The sequence below is a fragment of the Pyrus communis genome, chromosome 11, assembly GCF_041283825.1.
Source record: "Pyrus communis isolate YQ-2024b chromosome 11, ASM4128382v1, whole genome shotgun sequence".
In the NCBI taxonomy this organism is placed as follows: Eukaryota; Viridiplantae; Streptophyta; class Magnoliopsida; order Rosales; family Rosaceae; genus Pyrus; species Pyrus communis.
Window position 1 is genome coordinate 31,357,378 of NC_142575.1, and position 21,683 is coordinate 31,379,060.

At 37.3% G+C, this 21,683-nt stretch overlaps 5 protein-coding genes across 10 annotated transcripts; 2 read left to right on the top strand and 3 right to left on the bottom strand.

Annotated features, from left to right (window-relative positions):
- Nucleotides 1-2,043: 2,043 nt before the first annotated feature.
- Nucleotides 2,044-2,840, bottom strand: LOC137741812 (uncharacterized). Its single transcript, XM_068481529.2, has one exon. The coding sequence runs from the start codon at nt 2,690-2,692 to the stop codon at nt 2,195-2,197; it is 498 nt and encodes a 165-aa protein (XP_068337630.2). The 5' UTR covers nt 2,693-2,840; the 3' UTR covers nt 2,044-2,194.
- On the bottom strand, nt 2,044-5,327 carry LOC137742723 (protein WHAT'S THIS FACTOR 1 homolog, chloroplastic-like). Of its 3 annotated transcripts, XR_015953388.1 has the most exons (4): nt 4,145-5,327; nt 3,115-3,153; nt 2,889-3,021; nt 2,044-2,646 (listed from the first exon to the last, which is right to left on the bottom strand). XR_015953388.1 is itself a non-coding variant. In XM_088679888.1 (2 exons), the coding sequence occupies exons 1-2, from the start codon at nt 5,325-5,327 to the stop codon at nt 3,146-3,148; spliced, it is 1,191 nt and encodes a 396-aa protein (XP_088536014.1). In that variant the 3' UTR covers nt 2,963-3,145. The 3 variants fall into 3 exon arrangements, 1 of the variants encoding a protein (XP_088536014.1); XR_015953389.1 differs by lacking the exon at nt 3,115-3,153; XM_088679888.1 differs by lacking the exon at nt 2,044-2,646 and having other exon boundaries at nt 2,963-3,153.
- Nucleotides 5,328-5,635: 308 nt separating this feature from the next.
- LOC137742026 (DUF21 domain-containing protein At4g14240-like) lies at nt 5,636-9,964 on the top strand. 2 transcript variants are annotated; one of them, XM_088679887.1, is made up of 14 exons: nt 5,636-5,849; nt 5,966-6,042; nt 6,243-6,326; nt 6,432-6,545; nt 6,848-6,931; nt 7,086-7,157; nt 7,557-7,624; nt 7,900-7,987; nt 8,128-8,201; nt 8,297-8,651; nt 8,808-8,854; nt 8,933-9,002; nt 9,148-9,168; nt 9,473-9,964. In XM_088679887.1, the coding sequence occupies exons 1-14, from the start codon at nt 5,636-5,638 to the stop codon at nt 9,581-9,583; spliced, it is 1,479 nt and encodes a 492-aa protein (XP_088536013.1). In that variant the 3' UTR covers nt 9,584-9,964. The 2 variants fall into 2 exon arrangements, with proteins under 2 accessions (XP_088536013.1, XP_068337859.2); XM_068481758.2 differs by lacking the exon at nt 9,148-9,168.
- Nucleotides 9,965-10,722: 758 nt separating this feature from the next.
- LOC137742421 (uncharacterized) lies at nt 10,723-16,470 on the top strand. 3 transcript variants are annotated; one of them, XM_088679886.1, is made up of 11 exons: nt 10,723-10,864; nt 11,429-11,493; nt 11,967-12,129; nt 12,324-12,710; nt 12,762-12,979; nt 13,273-13,842; nt 14,336-14,509; nt 14,616-14,732; nt 15,067-15,246; nt 15,331-15,377; nt 15,922-16,470. In XM_088679886.1, exons 2-11 carry the CDS (start codon nt 11,446-11,448, stop codon nt 16,241-16,243), a joined length of 2,226 nt encoding a protein of 741 aa, XP_088536012.1. In that variant the 5' UTR covers nt 10,723-10,864; nt 11,429-11,445; the 3' UTR covers nt 16,244-16,470. The 3 variants fall into 3 exon arrangements, with proteins under 3 accessions (XP_088536012.1, XP_068338382.2, XP_068338383.2); XM_068482281.2 differs by having other exon boundaries at nt 12,324-12,979; XM_068482282.2 differs by having other exon boundaries at nt 10,725-10,972; nt 12,324-12,979.
- Nucleotides 16,471-18,564: 2,094 nt separating this feature from the next.
- Nucleotides 18,565-19,272, bottom strand: LOC137743377 (small polypeptide DEVIL 14). Its single transcript, XM_068483259.2, has one exon. The coding sequence runs from the start codon at nt 19,112-19,114 to the stop codon at nt 18,956-18,958; it is 159 nt and encodes a 52-aa protein (XP_068339360.1). The 5' UTR covers nt 19,115-19,272; the 3' UTR covers nt 18,565-18,955.
- Between the last annotated feature and the right edge of the window lie 2,411 nt (nt 19,273-21,683).

The window sequence follows — 21,683 nt, forward strand, 5'->3', positions numbered from 1 at the left end:
AGCAACCTTGTCTTCAGGCTCTAGAACCCAAAAGCCGAGACTTTTTCCTTCCTCGACTGCAGTCACAAGATCAAGAAGTCAGCAGCGCGCTCAACACGACATCAGCATGTTTTACTCCCCGACCAAGCTTGACCGTCGAGTTGGCATGCCCCTCACATAACCAAAGGACGTAGTTAACTCATTAGTTACTCGGCCTGCGCGCCTCGTAAACTTGGTAGTTTTTAAAGTCAACACGTTGATAACAATTTCAACTTTTTAATTATAAGATCGCATTTACGTACACGTTTTGGCTCACAATGGTCCCCCTCGTACGGAAGTTTTAAAGTTTGTAAGTGTGGTATCTGGTCAATGTAGATTTCAATATTTAAATGCAGAGCATATTGTTGCATAAAATTCATAGAAGAAACAAAAAAAAGCAAGGAATGAAGTTTTGGGTGAAAAGGGAGGAAAAACTGTCACATATTCAGAGAGACGACTCATTGATCCACTCCTAATCATACTGATAATATCAAAATTTAACCACCTATTACTAGGTGTTGAGTTTTATCATAAAATATCTATATATATTAGAAGTGAAATTATACACATATATATTTTATTTTATTTTCTCAGTTCTCCGACGTGAAACTTATATTCAACAAGAACGAGTATATTGATACCCTCCAATACAACCAGTTTGTATATATAGTCAATTATTCTTTCTGGAAAATAAAGTTAAATTTCAAATAAACTCTCTTCAACCAAGTCACCATCTTTTAGATTGGAATATTTTATTATTGGGGGTGTTATCAGCATATATACAATCTCCATTTTCTACTCTTGTCGCTTTTGCAGACACTTGGAAACTTTTCATTCATAGAGCCTAAGATATATCATATATTATCTTAGATTCTACAATTGTATGAGCAAGAAGAAAACCCTAATTTATATCTCAGGACAAGAGAACCCCAGTGGTTGGGGTAAATTTTAAACCCGTATTTCGCATAGCTAATTTTGGATTCGATTCTTGATGCTGGTAAACCACACGATAGTATTCATGAGAAGGTGAAATGTGTCTATGAATTTTTCCGGCCTCCAAAAGGGTCAATTGATGTGGCTTTGCCACTAATCGATCCTTTAAAAATATAAAAATAAAATTTATACCTCATTTCTTGTTTGATTTATGAACTCTTGGATTCATGACTATATTACTTTATCTTGAGATAAATGAATCTCTCTTGCAACAAAAATAAAAATAAAGTAACAAATAATCATATTCATATCTTATGCAACGTATAAACGTGTGGTGAGTAAGTTGGATCTAATATCATATTAATTAGATCAGGTCATTAAAGTAAACGAAAAATTATTTGATAGCGTATGAAAAGACTAGAGATCGCATCAACTTTTACGTGAGAAGCTTTACTTTTCTAACGTGGGATTCATTTCACAACATGAAAACCGTTGCATCACTTCCCGAACAAAAACTAGGGCTGTTTTTTTTTTTTTTTTTTTTTTTTTTTTTGGTTTAAAAAAAAAAAAAGAAAAAAGAAAAAAGAGGAACAAGTGATGGCGAACCACGGTTATCCATCCCTTCCGAACCTGAAGAAGGCTAGTTGAAAATTGCACTCTACTTGTGACCACAATCAAGCAGATTCACAACTTACAAGACATTTTAATCCTATACCTCCCGTTTTTTCCTTTAGGCAATGTGTCCGCACCTTTCCATTCAGTCACTTGTTGTGGTTAAACAACTAGGGGTGCTTGTCTGCCCACAAAAAACGTAGCCAACCCGCATCTAAATGTAAAGCTTTAGTTCTGTGAGAATCATATTCTCAACGGTAAAATTGTTGCATCACATCCGACACGAAAACTGAATCAATTAGGGGTGCTCGTCGGTTCAAAAAATCTAGCCAATCCACATTTGATCGATCCAAGATAGATTGGATTGTGGATTTTCAATCCAAACCAATCCAATCCATTTCATATAATTGGATTGGTTTGGATTGGCCGTCGAGTTTTAATAGTGGAAAATATATTTCATCAAATGTGAAACAACTGTAGTAAAGTCTAATTCAACCGCAAGTTTTATGAATTGGAATGAAAACATAATAAGCAGTTAAATAAACAACACCAAACCTCATGTAACACCAAATATAAACAAGGAGTGTAAATAATTTTTTTCGTACGCTGATAAGTAAATACGCTTTATTCTTCATATCTTTATCCTGATCGGGGTTCCGCACGTGTAGGTAACGGTGCAAGTTTCTCCGATAACCACGGAGTACACATGAGCAGGCCTAACGAGGAAGTTAGGCAGGTGAACCAGCAGCTCACACACACATTGATTATCCAGCTGGGTTAACCACCTACAACAATTATCTTCTGCAGGTATGGATTCATGCACATGATGCCTGTGCCTATGATGGACATGTCTATGCCTGTGATTATGTCCGTGTCCATGGCCATGGCCATGGTCATGTTGCTCTTCCTGTCCATCATCATTGGGAGAAGGGGGAGGAGGGGAGGGGGGTGTTGGAGGGGGCATCGGAGCAAAGGGGAGTATCGAGCAAGCATAGTTAGCAAGGGTAAACTGTGATGCACAGAAAGGGCGGGCAGGTGGGAATAGAAGCTGCGCCTCCATCTTCGGCAGGAAGAGTAGGGAAGCTGCAAACAAGGTTAAAGTAAGAATCTTGACTCTCCCCATGACCATTTCAGCTATCTTCTTCTTCTGCTATCACATGTGATGTGAAAGAGAAGAAATATGGATGGGTTTTAGGTGTTTCTGCTAATCCGTCTATTTATACACTGTCGTGGTTTCGTAAGGTTCTTGTTTTCTTAGTTGTTAGGCTCTCTTTGTGGGTAATAATTATAACAATTATACTAATTAAAAAAGTAATGGAGATTACCAAAGGAATGAGCTTCAGGTTCTGAATGGTTTACTGATTCCCATTCATTTGGTGTGAAGACTCTGTTTGTGTTAGGTGACGTGCAAACTCTCTCCCAAATGGTGTTTCCACAACCGACCTTGCTCCTACCAAACTGCAAGAACAGAAATTACATTATTTGAAAATTGTTAAAGATTTATCTTTTAGTCGTAATTCAATCTGATGTTTGCCCTGTCATTGCTCCGACCTTTCTACCATTGCCAAGACAATCTGACGTGTCATTGCCCTGTAAATTTAGCAGACATCAGTAATATAAACACTACCATCCTATTTGATCACAACATAGAGATCATGAAATATGTAAGAATCCAATACAAGGCCATCATGCCCCCGGTTTGCAGAATCATTTCAAAGAAATGAAACAGTTTCAGCTAAAGCTCAAATTGAACCTCCAGTTCATTACGGAAGGCCATCCAAAAGCAATGCAGAATAGGAAAGCTCATAAGTATATCAATTCAATTACGATTGGTAAACGGAGTAGCATTCATTTGAATGGGGGTATAAACTAACCGATGCTCTGAACAGAAGCAAATTCATCATAACCATTTTCAGTGGATATTCCCTTTAAAAGTTACTTGTCAGAAGGTGTTCATTGTCTAAGAAATCAATCACCAGCATTAATACACCGATACTATAGTTGCACTTTGACTGCACAATAATAAGGTCACCTTTTGCTAAAATTGTGTCATATTGTGAATACGATAAGTTGGGACGGAACTGAATGTGAGAAACACATTAAGCATGAGTCCAACTGTCCATGAAAGTCACATAATTATCACCATCGTTTTTATGTTATATCAATCATGCACTTTACGAGCAAGCATCACAAATTGTCATAGTGACAGTCACATAGGCGAACTTCAAAAATGGGGATGCTAAAAAGATGAATATTTTCACCGTTAACTATCACCGTTTTATAATTTATCAATTACACAAATCACCAACAAGCATCACAACGGTCTTAGGATTCCATATATAATTTCAATTTCATGAATTGTTGTAAAGTCCAATAAAAAGAAACACGAATACAATATGGAACCAAAAAAACTAGTTTCATCCTCCATTAAAGATATTCAGGTACAGCAAGAATCGCTACAAAATTGAGATGAATGTGGTGGATTACAAATTCAATAATCCCACACAACCAAGATCATCTGATACTTTCAACACGATTTGCAGCTCAACATCGATACATATTATTGATTAAGAATCATTACCTGTCATCATTTCCTTGTCCTTCTCAACCTCTTCCCTTTGCAACCGCAACTGCTCTCGTCTCTCCCTCCATCCCTCCTCCAATAGCTCTGTAAATTTGTCCTTTATCTCTAGCAATGGATCCCGGTCAATCAACTGATCATCCTTGTACGCTTCCCTCAGCACAGCCGTCTTAATCCCTCCCTTCAATGACAGATAGAATATCCCCGCATGCCTTGTGAACACATTCGAGAAAGCATTCGAAAATCTATACTCGTCACTAAATTTCCCCAATATCGGCACAGGAATCCTCTTAAATAAAGACAGTGACAACAACTCATGAAAAACTCCAACCGTCCTCTTCTCCATTTCCTGCGAAGCTTGATCCAATTTCGATACATCCTCATACGGAGAAATGTAATCCATTTCCACCCAATCCCTAACCCACTCCCTCATTTCCTTCTTCAAGAAAAATCCTGAAGGCAGCCTATAGTTAAAATTAGGCCGAACCCGAATCCCTGTCAAATTCGATTCCTCTTCTGCCCTCCTCTCAATCACTGATTTCGCAAACTCGGGGTTCCACGAAACCAATTCCAGATAACAATTCTCCTCTCCGGGGCACCCAAGTATCCGAAAATACTGCGGATACCTGGGCACCAAGCTAACCAAGAAATCGTTCGGAAACCCGAATTCCCTCTTCACATGAACCAATTTATCAACACTAACAACCCTATCCTTACACATCATCAGCAATTTACACAATTTCGACACAATCAACGGCTCATTTTCCTTAAAAATCCTCTCCTCCTCCTCGAGAAACATCCTTAACCTATCGCCAAATCGAAGAAACTGAACCGGTTCCGATTTGGGTTTAATCCTATCATAGTAAACATCGAACAAACCTGGGTTTCTGCTAAGAAAGGTCTTGACTTTGATGTTGAGCCGCAGCCTCTCGCGCCGTTTTTCGAGGTACCGGAGCGGGATTACCCAACCCGGTTCGTTGAGGACCTCCTTGACGACGCGGGCGCAGAGCTTGTAGGGCTTGTCGTTTTCGATTGCCTGGTCGAGCTTCCGGTCCTTGCGCCATACGACTTTGAGGCTCGAGATTGATCGCGATTGGAGGTGGGTTGCTGGGTGGGTGCTGGGTGTGAGAGTGGGTATGCGGGTGTGCAGATAGGAACAGATTGTTCGGGTTTTGGAGAGCATAGCTGCAATCGGACACCGAGCTGACTCAGTCACGGGACACAGTGAGAGAGGGAGGGGCAAATTTCAGGGTTTCTGTAGCAATGACAAGAGATGAGTGCGGGGCATTTCCGTCTGCGTGTCAAAAATGTAATAATGCAAACATAGCAGGGGTAAAGCAGGAACCACACCGTGCTTATGACCAGTCGCGCTTACAGCAGCAAGTCAAAGACCGATAGTCCGATTCGATTCGGACTCTCTGACTCCCTCCCGATGCCGCTTCCGCCGATCGCCCTAGCAACCTAATCTAGCCGCCGAATACGACGGCGAAAATGATGTCGTGGAACGGCGCCAGGGACCTGGTGATGACTTTGGACGACATCCCGTTCGGGACGGGGTCGTGGTATCTCTACGCCGGCGTCTCGTGCCTGCTCGTCCTCTTCGCCGGGATCATGTCCGGCCTCACCTTGGGATTGATGTCGCTCAACCTCGTCGACCTCGAAATCCTCCAGCGCAGCGGTAGCTCCACCGAGAAGAAGCAAGCCGGTCGGTTTTTTGGAAAATTTAGATTGGATTAACGAATTGGTGTTTAATTATACTTAATTGAGCTTAATTATGTGATTAGTTTTGGTGGTTTGATGTTGATCCGTCACTGTACGCAGCTAAGATACTGCCCGTTGTGCAAAAGCAGCACCAGCTTTTGGTCACTCTGCTTCTCTGCAATGCTTGTGCTATGGAGGTACTTTAATAGTTTAATTTAATGATAATTTATGCGTTTTGGGTTTAGCAACGAACATTGATTTCCATTAAGTTTAAATTTCGAGATTTGTGTAATAGATAAAACATTGATTTCCGTTAGATAAGTTTAAATTTCGAGATTTGTATGATTGGTAGATTAAGTCCCACTAATTTAACCGCAATCGAATTTTGCTTGTGCAGGCGCTTCCTTTATACCTTGATAAAATCTTTCACCCAGTTGTTGCTGTTGTGCTGTCTGTAACTTTTGTTCTGTTATTCGGAGAGGTACGGGCCTTTCCGGGTTGTTATTAATTATTGGACTGCAGATGGATAGAGTGTTTAGTGTTATATGGGACTGTGACTGACTTATGCCTTTTCATGTTGGACTAGGTTATTCCACAATCTATATGCTCAAGATATGGACTTTCGGTTGGTGCCAATTTTGTTTGGCTTGTTCGCATTCTTATGGTCATCTGTTATCCGATTGCATACCCAATTGCAAAGGTATGTAATTATAGTTTGTACTGGATGGAATTTCATTTTGTTTTCAAGTTACTAACTTTTATAGTCATCTGCTTAATTAAATTGCTTTTTGCGGTTATGCGACACAGTTAAGATATCACATCAACGCTGAGACGAGTTCTTATTAAGCAATGATGTTTTAATACCATACTCGTTATAATTTTCATATTTGGATCACAAAGTATGTATCCTGTTTTAGTAAAAACATAGTATGGACGGAAGTTCAATATGTTTCAGATTCGAATATTGATATTATAGCTTTTATGTGTGATCCATTGTTTCAGGTTCTTGATAAAGTACTTGGACATAGTGATGATTTGTTTAGGCGAGCTCAGTTGAAGGCCCTCGTCTCTATTCATGGCCAAGAGGTAAGCTGTTTAGGTTGTAAGTGCGTACGACATCGCTTGCATTTGTCCACAGTTTGTTCCTGGCTACTAGCTGCTGAATTTCCACAACAGTTACAGTTTTCCGGATTCAAATTGTTTTCTGTTTTTCTTGACTTGTTATTTCTATCCATTTTAGGCTGGTAAGGGAGGTGAACTCACGCATGATGAGACAACGATCATCAGCGGAGCCCTGGATTTAACTGAAAAGGTACCCAATGTCTTCAGATGTATTTAAGCTTTGATTTGTCATTGTACCATATGTCATGGAAAATTTATGGGACGTTGCAGAGCAATTTGAGGGAAGATAATTTGACTGTATACGGCATTTCCAATCTTTTATAGTGTTATTTCATGTACATGTTCCTGAGTTCTCTATTATTTACCAATTTTCTCGCTTTCTATGTGCATTTTTTATCTTGTTACTGTATTTCTGATACTTGTTCCCAAACTATTTTGATGCTTCCTGGTTGTTTTATTTTTAGTTACAATTTTCAGGCTTCTGCATGCCTTTTAAGTAATTGAGATAGCACCAAAAACCACGTCTGCGTGTTGCATTTTCTCCAATCTGCAAAGGATTCATAATACTAAAGTTTCTTTTGTTGTCCAGACCGCAGAGGAAGCTATGACACCTATTGAATCAACATTTTCCTTGGATGTTAATTCAAACTTTGACTGGTGTGTTTGCCTTCAGACTCTTCTACATATTCTTTATATTCTTTATTTGGTGCATTTTTTTGTGACATTGAAATTGCAGTGACATCTCTTGATTGTACTTTTTCTTCTTCTTCTTGTATTTCTGCTATTTTGGGCTGAATAGAGTAGAAACTAGGTATTGAGAAGGAATTGTGAGGATCATCTGGTAGTAATAGAGATGGGGCTTGGTCTTCTTTGTGTTTTTTGTTGTAGAGGGAAAGATTCATTTTTAAACTGATGTCTGTCTCCTAATGCAGGGAAGCAATTGGGAAAATTCTTGCACGAGGCCATAGTCGAGTCCCTGTCTATTATGAAAATCCGAAAAACATTATCGGCCTCCTTCTGGTGAGTGTGAAAACTTCTGCCTGTTGATTCCTGCCATTGATGACAGCTAATTATAGAATTGGTATGTCACAGCTGATTGTAGCACTCGCAAGTCATTTGTAGACTTATTTATTTATTTATTTATTCTGTAATGGACTTAGGTGAAAAGTCTTCTCACAGTACGAGCTGAAGCAGAGATTCCAGTCAGTGCCGTTTCAATTCGAAGAATGCCTAGGTTTGTCATTTTTTTTCTCCATATTATCTTTTATGCATATATCTACGTCTGTTGTATGTGGGAAAACTTTAAATACGTATGCATGGATATCCCAGGGTTCCTGCAGATATGCCGCTGTATGATATACTTAATGAGTTTCAAAAAGGAAGCAGTCACCTGGCAGCTGTAGTGAAGAGCAAAGGAAAGAGCAACCTTCTGGCAATTCCTGACATAGAGAATTTCGAGGATAAACTGGCAAATTTAAAATCTCAACCAGCTGCCTCGTTGCCAACCAAGCAAGATGAAAAATCAGGGAGTGTTTCTCTTGACATAGATAAAGCTCCAAGGTCTCTGACAAACAAGCCAACCATTCAGCCAAATGGTACAATTCCAAATTCATCAGAGGACATTGAAGCCGGGGAGGTCATAGGAATCATCACCCTGGAGGATGTTTTTGAAGAACTTCTGCAAGTATGCTCTGCTTCTATCCAATCTCCTTCCTTAATTTAATCTGTCAGTGGCTCAGTCAGTGTGATATTATGTGTTCTGCTACGAGTATTCCCATTCTATTTCCTTTCATGTGCCCACTGTTTTATGACGATTTTCCTGGTCCCCTTTTCAACGCAGGAGGAAATTGTAGATGAGACAGATGTATATATCGATGTACATAGGAGGTATGATGGGAACTGAACTCTCTCTCTCTCTCTCATGGTCAAGTTCCTTGATTAAATTGGAATGTGTGATTTGTATAGGATACGTGTGGCTGCTGCAGCAGCTGCTTCATCCATGGCACGAGCTCCATCAACTCGGAAGTTGCTTGTAGTAAGTTAACATCTTTTACTTGTCAGTCTTTTGCTAAGTCATTTGAACATGAATTCATAAGCCAATATATCTGAAAAAGCACAAGTTTTCCAGTAACCGAAGCTTTCACCAAATCTGTGATTTTCAAACTTGTATCTCGCTGCAGGTCAACAGAATTTATCTAAAAGTATCCACAAAAGTCCTTGTTCTCTTGATGTGCATTCCTCATGCTTTAAAATAAGTTTGTGACTCGGAAGGAGTAATTCACACAAAAGTTTTGAAGAGTATAGTAACTATATACAGCTGAATGATATAAGAAGGAAATCATACAGTAACTTTATACCCAGTAGCCAAAAGCAGCTGAAATATCAAACTTTTGTGCTTCTTTCCCGAATGAGTATTTTGGATTGAATAACAAGATGTGTGTCATTTGTATGTCTGTTCTGAAGATAGAAGTTGTTTTGTCTAATTATATACTTGTTATCCTTCAGGGAGCTCTAAGTAAGCATGCGCAAACCCCAAAGAAGTCTGCCGAAGATGATGGGCATTCGACGAGGTTTTCAGGGTCTCCACGAGAGCCTCTTCTAGGCAGTAGGAGATGACAGACTTCACAGTAGCTCCAGACTTCCGGTTGGAAAAATTGGGTACGAAGTTGCGGCCAGCAAGCTCTGAGTCCTTTGTTACTTGTCATGCCACGAAGTTGCGATCAGCCGCGTGCGAATATTACAGTTTTATCTATAAGCTAGGTTTGTAGATTATAGTGCGTGCCTGTAATTTCTGTCCAAGTTTTGGGAGTCTGTCCATTTCTAGGGCTAGAAAACTAGATGTGTCCTACTACTACATTAAACCTATTTGGGTTCCAAAAAATCATGAGGATTTAGATTGAATAATGACGGCCGGAAATTGAGAGAGGTGTGTGAGAGGTAAAAAAGAGTGTGTGGGTAACATAACCCTAAATATTCTATGTTCATTTTCCCCACAAACTCTCAAGAGTTGTCTTTTTACGTTTGATTATTTGGAGGCTCTTGCATTTTATTGAAGGAAAAAAAAAAAAAAAAAGAACATATTCGTTTCTGACAAACGCGATATTATGTACTACAAAACTTTTGACATATCATTCATATTATCGGTATTGTTAACTTCAAATATTGTTCGTCGAAATTGTGTCAATATGCTTGTCGGTGAAGTCCAAGTGGAAAGTAACTGATGGTGTGGCATTATCCTGTTGGCTAGTTAGGCTATACAACCCAAGTCTTTTTCATTTTTTAAAACTTACCTACACTTTCAAAACACCACCGTGACATCTAAACTAATAATACAGTTACATTTACAAAACACCATTGTGATATCTAAACTAATAATACAATTACATTTACATAAATATATACACATAACATCACATCATTAGTTTAAGACGTTGCGATAGTGCACTGTGTAGGTAACTCCCTCTCCCTCTCTCCATTTTCAGACGTTGATTGGGGGCCAGGTTCCACGGTGCCAAACAAGTCGGCAAGTAAACTGGAAAAGCAGCGGGAAACTGCCCAAGTTCCACGTCAGCTAACCGTTCCGGGGCCCATCACAACGAGTAAAAACTCGTGTACCAAGATTACCCCTGGCTAGGATAGCGGCCCAACAGTTAAAAAAACAAAAAATCTGAAATTGACGAAATCAGCCTCGCACACCAGCCCAATTAACGAGTGTACCCGTTTCCTTAGCTGCATCACGCATGGGTCAAGTCAACTCGGCCGAGTCCGGCCCATCCCAGGCTAAACCGAGTTATTATTTCCCGAGAATCGAACACTAACAACTAAAAACCACAAACCTTTTTCTCCTCCTCCTTCCGCCTTTTCCCACTCAACTTTCCCTTCTCCCCTGCCTGAACGGTCAGTCTTTTCATCTTCCTCTTCTTATTTTTTCTGTTTGGCTGCCGAGAAAAGGACGAGAAACGCCGAGAAAGTGTTCAATTTTCGCAAATTTCGATCTTCTGAATTGTATGACAAAAATCATCTTTCGTTTTTAGTTTTTGTTATTGTTTTTGTTTTTCTTATTTTCTCGGCAGCCAAACGGAGCGATTGTGATTTTTAATTTCATCGCTTGTGTGTTTTTTGCATTGTGATTGATTTTGTATCATTGACTCTGAATTTCTCTGAGTTTTGGATGAAAATTCTGATTTTTTGAGTTTAATCCCGCAGATTATTGGGTTTCGATTGTGATTGATTTTGTATCATTGGCTCTGAATTTCTCTGAGTTTTGGATGAAAATTCTGATTTTTTAAGTTTAATCCCGCAGATTATTGGGTTTCGAAAGTGAAGGAAAAAAAAAAAAAAAAATCTTGGATCTTGACCTAATTCTTGTTTAGAATTTTTGTAAGATAAATATATTTGCAGCTTTGGGGCTGTCAAGTGGATGAATTTTGTTGTAATTTTGTATTGTGTTTAAATATGCAGAATCGTAGCTCTTAGAGATGGGTTTCAATGCGGTTTTTGGCTGCTTAAAGGAAGTTTTTCCACAGGTATGATTCTTTGCCCCAAAATGTATTTTGGGATTGAATTATAAATTGTTATGTTGTGTAATTATGTTTTCCATTTAAATATTTCGGCGTTATAAATTTTCGTATGTATAAATCTTGTCAAACTTGCATGGTATTAAGCTTCACAATTTGGAAAATGATTTCAGGAATTTAATCTGAATAATTGGGTGGAACACCTATTCTGATTTTTTCGCCTTTGTATCTTTGTTAAGTTTATATTGTTCCAGCAGATTCTAATGATTTTGAGACTTATAGTTTGATTTTATGGAATATACATCAATTGTGTTGCCTAAGATCATAGGTGAAAAAATAGCTTTCTTTGATTTTTTGTTCAGGTAAAAGCTGTAACTTAAGTGATTCTGTATGTTCTAGGATGCTTGGGTTGTCTATTTGGTTAAAATGTTTACTTTTGACTCTAACTGACCATCCATATTATTTCTTCTGATTCGGCTCAGGTTGATTTTCGTATTCTGAGGGCTATTGCTATTGAACATCCCTTCGATGCCGATGCAGCTGTCCTTGATGTTCTTAGTGAGTTCCCTAACTTGGCTACACAGTCGTTTTTGGCTGTCAGTCCTGTGCAGGTTCAGAGTCCTGGGACTCCACCGCTCCGAGCAGGTATTCTGTAGCTTCTCAAGAGAGCCTTCTTTCGTTCCTGGATTTGTTCTGTTATTGATGCCACATTCTTTTCCTCTTTCATGTTATTCCATAATTATTGATAATTACTTGCAACACAAAAGTGTTCCATTTTTTCTTTTAAATTGGTATTTCATCTAAGGTATTTATTTGTATGTTGCATGCTGAACTTGCAGCTCAACAGAAGGGGAAGGGTAAACTATTGATGCACCAGCAGGTAATTAAGGAATCAGGGGTTCCAGAACCTGGACCAGCAGCTGGTGATGATCATACAAGTGGTGCCTCTCATGGCAACCCCACGCTGGTGAAGCAAGTGGACTCATTGCAGAATGGTCCTGTTCCATCAGATGCTGATACAAGTACCAGAAGTGAAGCAGTGATTTCTGATGTAAAGGGTATGAATTTTGATGTCCAAGTTGGGCTGCAGCAGTCTGCATCTGGCATGACGAGTCCTTCAATGCCTGAAAAAGATTCAGTAAACGGCACCTTGGGTGATGTGCTTCTTAAGTGGAAAAGTTTTTATTTCCCTGTGAATTGTGATTCCAATTCGGTGCTCCATGAAACACATGATAAAGTAGAATCATTTGCGGTTGATTCTTCTTTCATAGAACATGCACCCAATGCTCCACAGTGTGACATTCCTCCAGAGTTTAGTTCAGGCCCTCTTTTTGCTGATGACAACTTACAGGCAACTGGTCCTTCGGATCATATTTCCAAGAAAGACTGTTCTCCAAGGGAAATGGTTGATAATGATAATGAGGAGACCGCCACAAACAGTGTATGCAATATTGATGTTCTGGAAGAGATCATTGAAGATGCTAAACATAACAAGGTACTAATGGGTTTATGACTTGGTAGATTTAGGGTTGCAATTCAGAAGTTGATTCTCTTGCTATAAACATAAAACTTAACTGTTGGTTTGTTCAATTCTCTCAGACTCTAAATAAACCTGGCCCTATTTGGTCAGAGTAGTTATATAATCTTAATCTTTTCTGTGTGATGATGTTCTGTATTTTGTTGGGTTCTTTTAAGCGTCTTTTAATTCCTCTGGGTGATACAAGTACTATCTGATTTCGGGTTAGGATCCAATGATAACATGTTCATGGATTTGGACTTTTGGTTTAGGATCCAATGACAAGTGGTGCCTATCATGACAACCCCACGCTGGTGAAGCAAGTGGACTCATTGCAGAATGGTCCTGTTCCATCAGATGCTGATACAAGTACTGGAAGTGAAGCAGTGATTTCCGATGTCAAGGGTATGAATTTTGATGTCCAAGTTGGGCTGCAGCAGTCTGCATCTGGCATGACTAGTCTTTCAATGCCTGAAAAAGATGCAGTAAACGGCACCTTGGGTGATGTGCTTCCTAAGTGGAAAAGTTTTTATTTCCCTGTGAACTGTGATTCCAATTCGGTTCTTCATGAAACACGTGATAAAGTAGAATCATTTGCAGTTGATTCTTCCTTCCCAGAACATGTGCCCAATGCTCCACAGTGTGACATTCCTCCAGAGTTTCGTTCAGGCCCTCTTCTTGCTGATGACAACTTACAGGCAACTGGTCCTTCGGATCATACTTCCGAGAAAGACTGTACTCCAAGGGAAATGGTTGATAATGACATTGAGGAGACTGCCACAAACAGCGTATGCAATATTGATGTTCTGGAAGAGATCATTGAAGATGCTAAACATAACAAGGTACTAATGGGTTTATGACTTGGTAGATTTAGGGTTGCAATTCAGAAGTTGATTCGCTTGCTATAAACTTAAAACGTAACTGTTGGTTTGTTCAATTCTCTCAGAATCTAAATAAACCTGGCCCTATTTGGTCAGAGTAGTTATATAATCTTAATCTTTTCTATGTGATGATGTTCTGTATTTCGTTGGGTTTTTTTAAGCGTCTTTTAATTCCTCTGTGTGATACAAGTACTATCTGATTTCGGGTTAGGATCCAAGGATAACGTGTTCATGGATTTGGACTTTTGGTTTGTGTGCTTCATTTCGGTTTTTTTACCAATAATATGTATAATCTTGGGATAATAAATCTTGTTTTGATATTTGAAAGCGTATTCTTAATGTTTTGTTTGTGTTATTTTGCTGACCCACCATTGTCAAGGAGTTAGTTTTCGGCGGCACCATTTTTTCTCTCCTCCTTGATGATAGAGTTCCTAATCGTTTAACAATGTTGCAGAAAACCCTGTTTTCAGCCATGGAATCGGTCATCAGCATGATGAGAGAAGTGGAGGTCCAGGAGAAAGCAGTGGATATTGTTCAAGAGGAAGCTTCTAGGGGAGGTTTGGATATCATGGTCAAGGTGGAGGACCTTAAACAGATGTTGGCACATGCAAAAGACGCAAATGACATGGTTGTATTTTGTGAAATGTGATTAAAGTTTGAAGTTAATGGATTCTGAGTTCTGCTAATTTTAATTAAGGGTGCATCATAACTGAGGTTATATTCTTTCTGTGCAGCATGCTGGAGAAGTCTTTGGGGAGAAAGCAATTTTAGCAACTGAAGCGAGGGAGCTTCAGTCTCGATTGCTCAATTTATCAGATGAGAGAGATAAATCACTTGCGATTCTTAATGAGGTTGACTTCACTTCATTGAGTTGCTTATTGCACTGCATTACTGTTGGTGCATGCTCTATTTCACTAATTTATCCATTTATCTTTAGTTTGCCTGATTTTTATGCTGTCTTTATCATATCGTATTCTTCAAAAACAACAATTGTATGATCTGTTTCATTATATTTATTTATCAAACAATATCATCACAAAAGATGTTAAGTATTTGCACAGTAAAGATATTGGAAAATCTTATTTGTGACTACTTGCAACAATTATATTTGTCTTCGATTGATATGGGGCAGTTGATACAAACACAATCCTTTTTCTTAGTTCATTATTTGTTTTGTCATTGCAGATGTGTGGAACCCTTGAGGAACGGCTAGATGCGGCAGCGGAGGCAAGGAGACTGGCCGAGCAGGACAAGCTAGAAAAGGAAGAATGTGCCTGGAAAGCTCTTGCTGAACAAGAAGCGGAGGTGGAGAAAGTTGTTCAGGAGTCCAAAATATTGCAACAACAGGCGGAGGAAAATTCGAAGGTAACAACTATTTCCAGTGGTGACCATGGACATATTAAAGTAAGATAACCGATAATATAATTACTCAAATTTTGCTTTTTGCAGTTACGGGAGTTTCTGATGGATCGTGGCCGCATTGTTGATATGCTACAGTAAGTGATTTTGTCTCCATTGCTTTAATATTATAAACTCTAAAGTTTGGTTTACAGTTTAGACCATCGAGGTCTTTATTACCTATCTAAAGTGGCTGACGCCAAGCAACTTGCAAGTATAGTACATATTGCTCTTGATTTCGGAGAACTCCATTACCAATTTTTCATCCTCTCCTGCTTTATATTAGACTTGATATATGTGTATGAGGAACTTTAGCTACGTTGAGACTGTTTTTGCAGTTAACCTTAGATATAGTAAAGTTACCCCTTTAATTTCATCTCGTCTCCTCCAGCAATTTTTAAATCATCCACATCTAAATGAATTAGGTTACTTTTTAAGCATTATCAATGTAATCTCATCTACTAGTTGTCTGTTATGTCACAATCTAGTTCGATACCTCAAATTCTTCGCTATCTGGTAATATTTTGTTCTATTACAATTTATTTCTTCCTCGAGATTTTTGTTTCTGTTCAATGCTTTTATTTGCGGCATGCATTTTTATGTGTTTGAGGAGACGATAATAGTCTTCCCATACATGTGCAGAGGAGAAATTTCTGTTATTTGTCAGGATGTCAGGCTTCTGAAAGAGAAGTTTGATGAGCGGGTTCCGCTAAGCGAGTCAGTATCCTCGAGCCAGACGAGCTGTATCCTAGCTTCTTCAGGCTCATCCATGAAAAACGTGGCATTCGATTTAGTTCCAGAACGACTTGAGTTACCAAAGTCGCCAGAGAAGGCAAGCCCCGCTCCTTCAGTTGACGGCCTATCACCAAAAAGCATACTCGAACAGGAAAGAACCAAGGCCGATCAAAAGGAACTTATCGACGACGGATGGGATGTCGTCTTCGACAAAGAATTGGACGTCTAAACCTTCTACTGCATATCATATGCTGTGAATATGAACAGGATCAACTTCGAAGACGGATGCAATTTTTGTTTCAAATCAAGGAGGATTTATATATTTTGATATAGCCTGCAAGTATTTCTATGATTTTGTATAGTGGAGATTCAAAACAATCATAATTTAGACTTGCTGCGTTTTGAATATTATGTACACTTACATTTTGTTCTATCATATTATATATATTCCTGACAGTGAAATGTTCCTGGGCCTGTTGACGGCCAATACTGGAACGATTTTATCCTTAAAAGTGAAATCACATGCTGGTCAGGTGTTAATATTTGACGGCAAAGTAAATGAAATTTCATCACATTTGACGGTGAGGCGGTAAGCGGCTATTTCCAAATGGTTCAAGGGTAAGTTACCAAAAAAATAGTTCAAAGGCTAAGTTATCAAAAAATAGTTCAAGGGTTAATTAAGTGGACTATTAGTTCAGGCAGTCAAAACGGCATATTATTCTAGATAAAATGTTATAGGCCCCATGTGGAAATGGTGAGTCACACAAGTATTTTTTGTTTAATTTTTAAGAGTATTTATTAAATATAGCTAGAATTTGACCTTTAATTTTAAAAATGTCAGTTTTTATAAAAAAAAAAAAAAAAATCATATATAGCCAAAAATGAACTTCAAAAGACGCATATGAGCTTCTGGGAATTTTTCTCTCCATACCTAGTAATTGTTCGATTCACATATACAGATGGGATTTCTTCTACTTTTTTATTTTATTTTATTTTTTTTAGGGGTTTTGATTATTTCCATATATTCCAATCCAATAAGTGGAAAAAAAAAAAAAAAGAGAATGAGCAATCAACTTGTCTAATTCATTTATTAATTGACAAACACCTACAACTATATATTTTTGCATGATAATCATTTGATATTTTTTCTGTAAATTTCATAGACCTAGAACTTCCGCAGATTTTCAAAATAGAATTTTTCATGTCTTCGTTTGGATGGAAATCTCTAGTATACGGTTCCACGGTATTATGCATATATAATATTAATTTGAGGAACACATTTTTGTATCGATCTAATTGTTGTTTCGATTGCTCCCCATATATTCTAATATATCAATTCTACTTCAATTTTTATACTTATCATGCATTTTGATTTCACAATGGTGCAGCCGACATACATTCATGGTGTTCATCTTGTTCGACAAGGCCTTCAATATCCCCGTTTGCCACTCCCCTCCTCATGAACAAAGATGAAGACAATTTAAAAGACTATTGGCTTTTAGTTGTAATTAGGTTTTAATTTTGAGGGCAAATGGGTATATTTAAGTAGAATTTTGGATATATCTGAAATCATTTATAAAAACTGATATTTATAAATTTAAAGACTAAATTTTGATTATTAATTATAAAAACTCAAATTTTAAGTTGTGCTAGAATGGAGTACTATTGTTGATGCGTACATATCCAAAATTGCTTGTATGAATTTTAAGAAGTTTATAGTGCGACGCGAAAGTGACATGAAAAAATCTGTCCAGTTCCATTGACTAATCTTGTCATTGTGATTTTGGCGAACTCAATTCAGCCAAACAGTGCATGATGATTGTGTGCTGGTGGAGAAATTTTTAAGTGTACTTGAGACATGGATGTGTGATAAAAGTATGGGATCCTTGAATAAAAAAAACTCACCTCCACTTATCTCATGACACGCGATGTACAGAAATATATTTCTTGAACACTGTTGGTGGTTCAAAAATATGAGAGCTAGAAATTAAAATGTCCAGAGGGTTATAGACTAATGAATGTACATCCGATTAATCTTAAGAAAAAGTGAAAGTCAAATGGCTTTTTGGGATAAGCAAATCATTTTCTTACACATTCAGCAATTAGAAACATTGCCATATTGGTCAGTTTTGACTCCAGTCAATGGTAGCAAAGTTTAACATTTCAATTTGGGCACGTAAATAATAAATGGTCCAACGGTTTCATTCTTTGAAAAGTTTGAGGTTCAATTCAGATGAATTACTAGATTGATACTAAATATATTTTTTCTGAAGAAAAAAATTTCGGGAATCATGACTTATGCTTTTTGTGACACTCTTGAATTTGGACTCAAATATTTGTGCTAGTCGTGGAAATTAAAGTAGAACATTTGTTTGTCTCTCAATCCTTACATATAAATGATTCGAACTTAGATTCGAATCTCATGAATAATGAGATCGGAACCAATTTAATCTCTCACCATCATAGTGTAAATATATTTTTATATCAAAAAGATAAAGAGCCAAGTATTTTTCACGCAAATATATAGAATGATCATTACTATCAACAAGCTACGAAAACAAGAGTACATTAAATTATCATATATTTACAATGTCAGATATAAGAGATTTTTCAGTGTGTTTGAAATACGAAGTGGTACAACACATGTCATTATATAAGTAGAAAAACACTTGAAAAATAAAACTTTTCTCCACTTATATAATGACATATAATGTACCACCCTGTATTCCGAGCATCCTAAAAATTTCTGTTCACAAGACATTTGGAGCTTTAATTGTTTACATACTAATTAAACCTACCATCTATCCAAAAAGTGGTATCCTTTGCCTAATTATTATACAGAGAAAAGCACGATACCCGTATGGTTAATTAGTCACCCGAACACTGATTAATCTCAAACTTGACCAACCATTGCTAATTATGATTATAATTAACCTCTTAATTACTCATGCCAGCATAAGAGCATCACACTACATCTCCATATGATGTAAAGCCGCGCCCGCTGCTCTCGTATCTGCTTCGAACACCGTCCCCATGGCCGAACCTTCGAACTAGAACTCCTCGACGTCCTTGTTGGAATCGCTTTGGCTTCCATGTCCATGCAGAAAACAAGGAATATTTGAATAGTTATCAACTAAATTCTTAAAGCGGTTGAGACTGAGAGAGTGGGAGTGATTGAAATTGGAAGAGACTTTGAAGAAGTTTGGAAGACTTGTGATGGTAGCGGGTTTTAACTTGGTGGTGGTTTTCAGGGACAAAGGGGGTTTAAATAGAGAAAATGGAGAGGAGGAGGGAGGAGGAAGAAGAAGATATGAGAGCAAGAGGGGAACAAAAATATGTGGTGGTGGTTGACAAATGTTGGCCCCTGGTTGGGCCAACGAGACAGGGGTGGGGCCCTCCGATTAGCTTGTCTGCTCGTTGCTTACACCCTCAAAAGGGACCTCTCATCGGCTCTTCCTTCCATTGGAGGGGTCATCCGACTCATCCCGTCTCCGTCTGACCTTAATAAACCAACCAGCATGCATGCCTGTTCTTTTCAATGACCCAAGAGAATTATCAGAATCGTGATTAAGATAATTAAAATATTAGAGAAAATTAATACAAAATTGAAAACACAAAGAAAGAGATTTGATTTGGGATTATATTGTTTTAAGACTATTAATTGTCTGTTATACCCGAAGATAATACACAAATAATAGTCGAGGGGGCATACTTGACCCTAAACTTTCATTCATCTCTCGTTTCTTCTATAAACAAATTGAAGAACATAATGGATCAAATAAATAGAAAAATCTAATGTGCTATGTAGCTGAGGTTTACTGTAAATTACGGTTCCGATTGTTAAGGCTAAATATAGATTTCTATAGTTTTATAGTGTAAAAGTCAACTAATAGAGAATTAGATATAAACATCTAAAGTCCAATCAAGCTTAAAGCCTTGTCCTGTTTGCTCTTCGTATCAATATTTTTTACAATTGATCTATTTATGTGTTCTCATATTTTATTACCTGAGCACTATAATTCTTTTACAATTAATATTATGTGGTTTTCTTCAAGAAAAATTAGCAAAGGATGTGAGGAACTAATAGTGCAAATAGACATTTATTATAAAAAAAGATTGTACACGTATTATACCTTGGTTAGTGGCATAAGAACTAATTAATCTATATATTAGTTATCATTACTTGATCATATCACAATAATAATTCAGTTTTTTAGTCGAAACGACAATATTTTTATTCATATGGAGATTTAAATGTCAAGGTAAGATGTTTTGTTTTGTTTTTTTTTTTGTCAAGGTAAGATGTTTAACATCATTGTGAAAAGCTTGTTTTCTTAAATGCTTACGTATTGGTAAATAGACTTCACATACTTAATACACGGTACCATATATATGCCTTTTCAATTATAATTTATCTTAATACACCCCACATTTTTTCCCATAGTACACTCACACTCCACACTTTCAACATACATCCCACATTTTGTCCATACACTCCACACTCTTCACATCTTAGATAAAAATTCTCCATTTGTTTTTGTACCAAAATGCATACAAGTGTCAATCTACGCAGCCACAAATTTTTCTTTGAGCTCATTCAATCATGTAGTTTTCAAGAATATCTTCATCAAATGAACTAAATTTGGATTCAAAGGCATCCAATTATTTAGTTCTCCTCTTTTCTGTTGATGAACTTACAAAGGTTTGCCAATCTTTAAGTACTCCTCCGCACTAGAAGTGCCAACACAATAGCCGGAGTTCTGTGATCAGATATGGGCTAGGGCTTATTAACTGTGTGATACTCATCATCAACCATGCTTTTTACAAGGGATATCATTCGTAGTGCAACTACAAGAATGCCGATGTTATTGAAATCACTAAAATAATGAAAAACATGATGTCTCACCTCATGCAAAACTTTCAAAATGTAGTTTCATGTTCCATTCGTCAAAAATATATATTTTTTTTCAATCAACATGTTTGTAGTTTCATTGGTTAGGGTTTTGTTCTACAATGGAGGGTGAGAGTGGTTTTGAGAGTTAAAGAAGATAAATAATCTTGGGATATGGATACTAAAAGTGATGTGGGGTGTATTTTTTGATTATTTTTTTTTTAAACCTTACGATGTCGAAATTGTCATTATATATTAGAATATATAAGTTATTTAATATTAATTTAATATGAAGAGTATTCAACATTACGTGGAGTAAATAAAAAAAGTATGTTCAAATTATAAAGTTTAAGGAAGGTTTTGTACGTTCGAATAATTCAAATTCCTTAGTTATGCTTTCTTTTTCTTTCTTTTTTTTTACGACAATAAATCCCACTGTAACTCCACACTCTCAAATAACTCTTAAGGTTCATTTGAATGTACTTTCAAAATAACTGAAAGTACCTTCAAAACTGAGAACACTTTTGGTGATAATACTTTTGGAACACAAATAAGTTCTCTCTAAAAGTGCTACCAGCCATAAAATCACTTCCAAACTAATGTTAGCTTTGAACACGAAAGTAACTGGAAATACGATTGAAATGCTCAAAAATCACGTTTTTCTAACTTTAATTCTTCAAGAATAATGAAATTTAAAATAAACCTAGTGTTAGATTACATATTGATTATAATCCCTTGATGTGTCCTTAATTCAAAATAATTAATGTGCATTTTATTT

Excerpts from the sequence above, each read along its gene's own strand:
- LOC137741812 (XM_068481529.2), bottom strand. The coding sequence starts at position 2,692 with ATGGTCATGGGGAGAGTCAAGATTCTTACTTTAACCTTGTTTGCAGCT.
- LOC137742723 (XM_088679888.1), bottom strand. The coding sequence starts at position 5,327 with ATGCTCTCCAAAACCCGAACAATCTGTTCCTATCTGCACACCCGCATA.
- LOC137742026 (XM_088679887.1), top strand. The coding sequence starts at position 5,636 with ATGATGTCGTGGAACGGCGCCAGGGACCTGGTGATGACTTTGGACGAC. Across the intron at positions 6,327-6,431 it reads TTGTTCTGTTATTCGGAGAG|GTTATTCCACAATCTATATG; the intron begins GTACGGGCCTTT and ends ATGTTGGACTAG. Across the intron at positions 8,202-8,296 it reads TCAATTCGAAGAATGCCTAG|GGTTCCTGCAGATATGCCGC; the intron begins GTTTGTCATTTT and ends TGGATATCCCAG.
- LOC137742421 (XM_068482281.2), top strand. The coding sequence starts at position 11,446 with ATGGGTTTCAATGCGGTTTTTGGCTGCTTAAAGGAAGTTTTTCCACAG. Across the intron at positions 12,980-13,272 it reads AAGATGCTAAACATAACAAG|GATCCAATGACAAGTGGTGC; the intron begins GTACTAATGGGT and ends CTTTTGGTTTAG. Across the intron at positions 15,247-15,330 it reads AGGCGGAGGAAAATTCGAAG|TTACGGGAGTTTCTGATGGA; the intron begins GTAACAACTATT and ends TGCTTTTTGCAG.
- LOC137743377 (XM_068483259.2), bottom strand. The coding sequence starts at position 19,114 with ATGGACATGGAAGCCAAAGCGATTCCAACAAGGACGTCGAGGAGTTCT.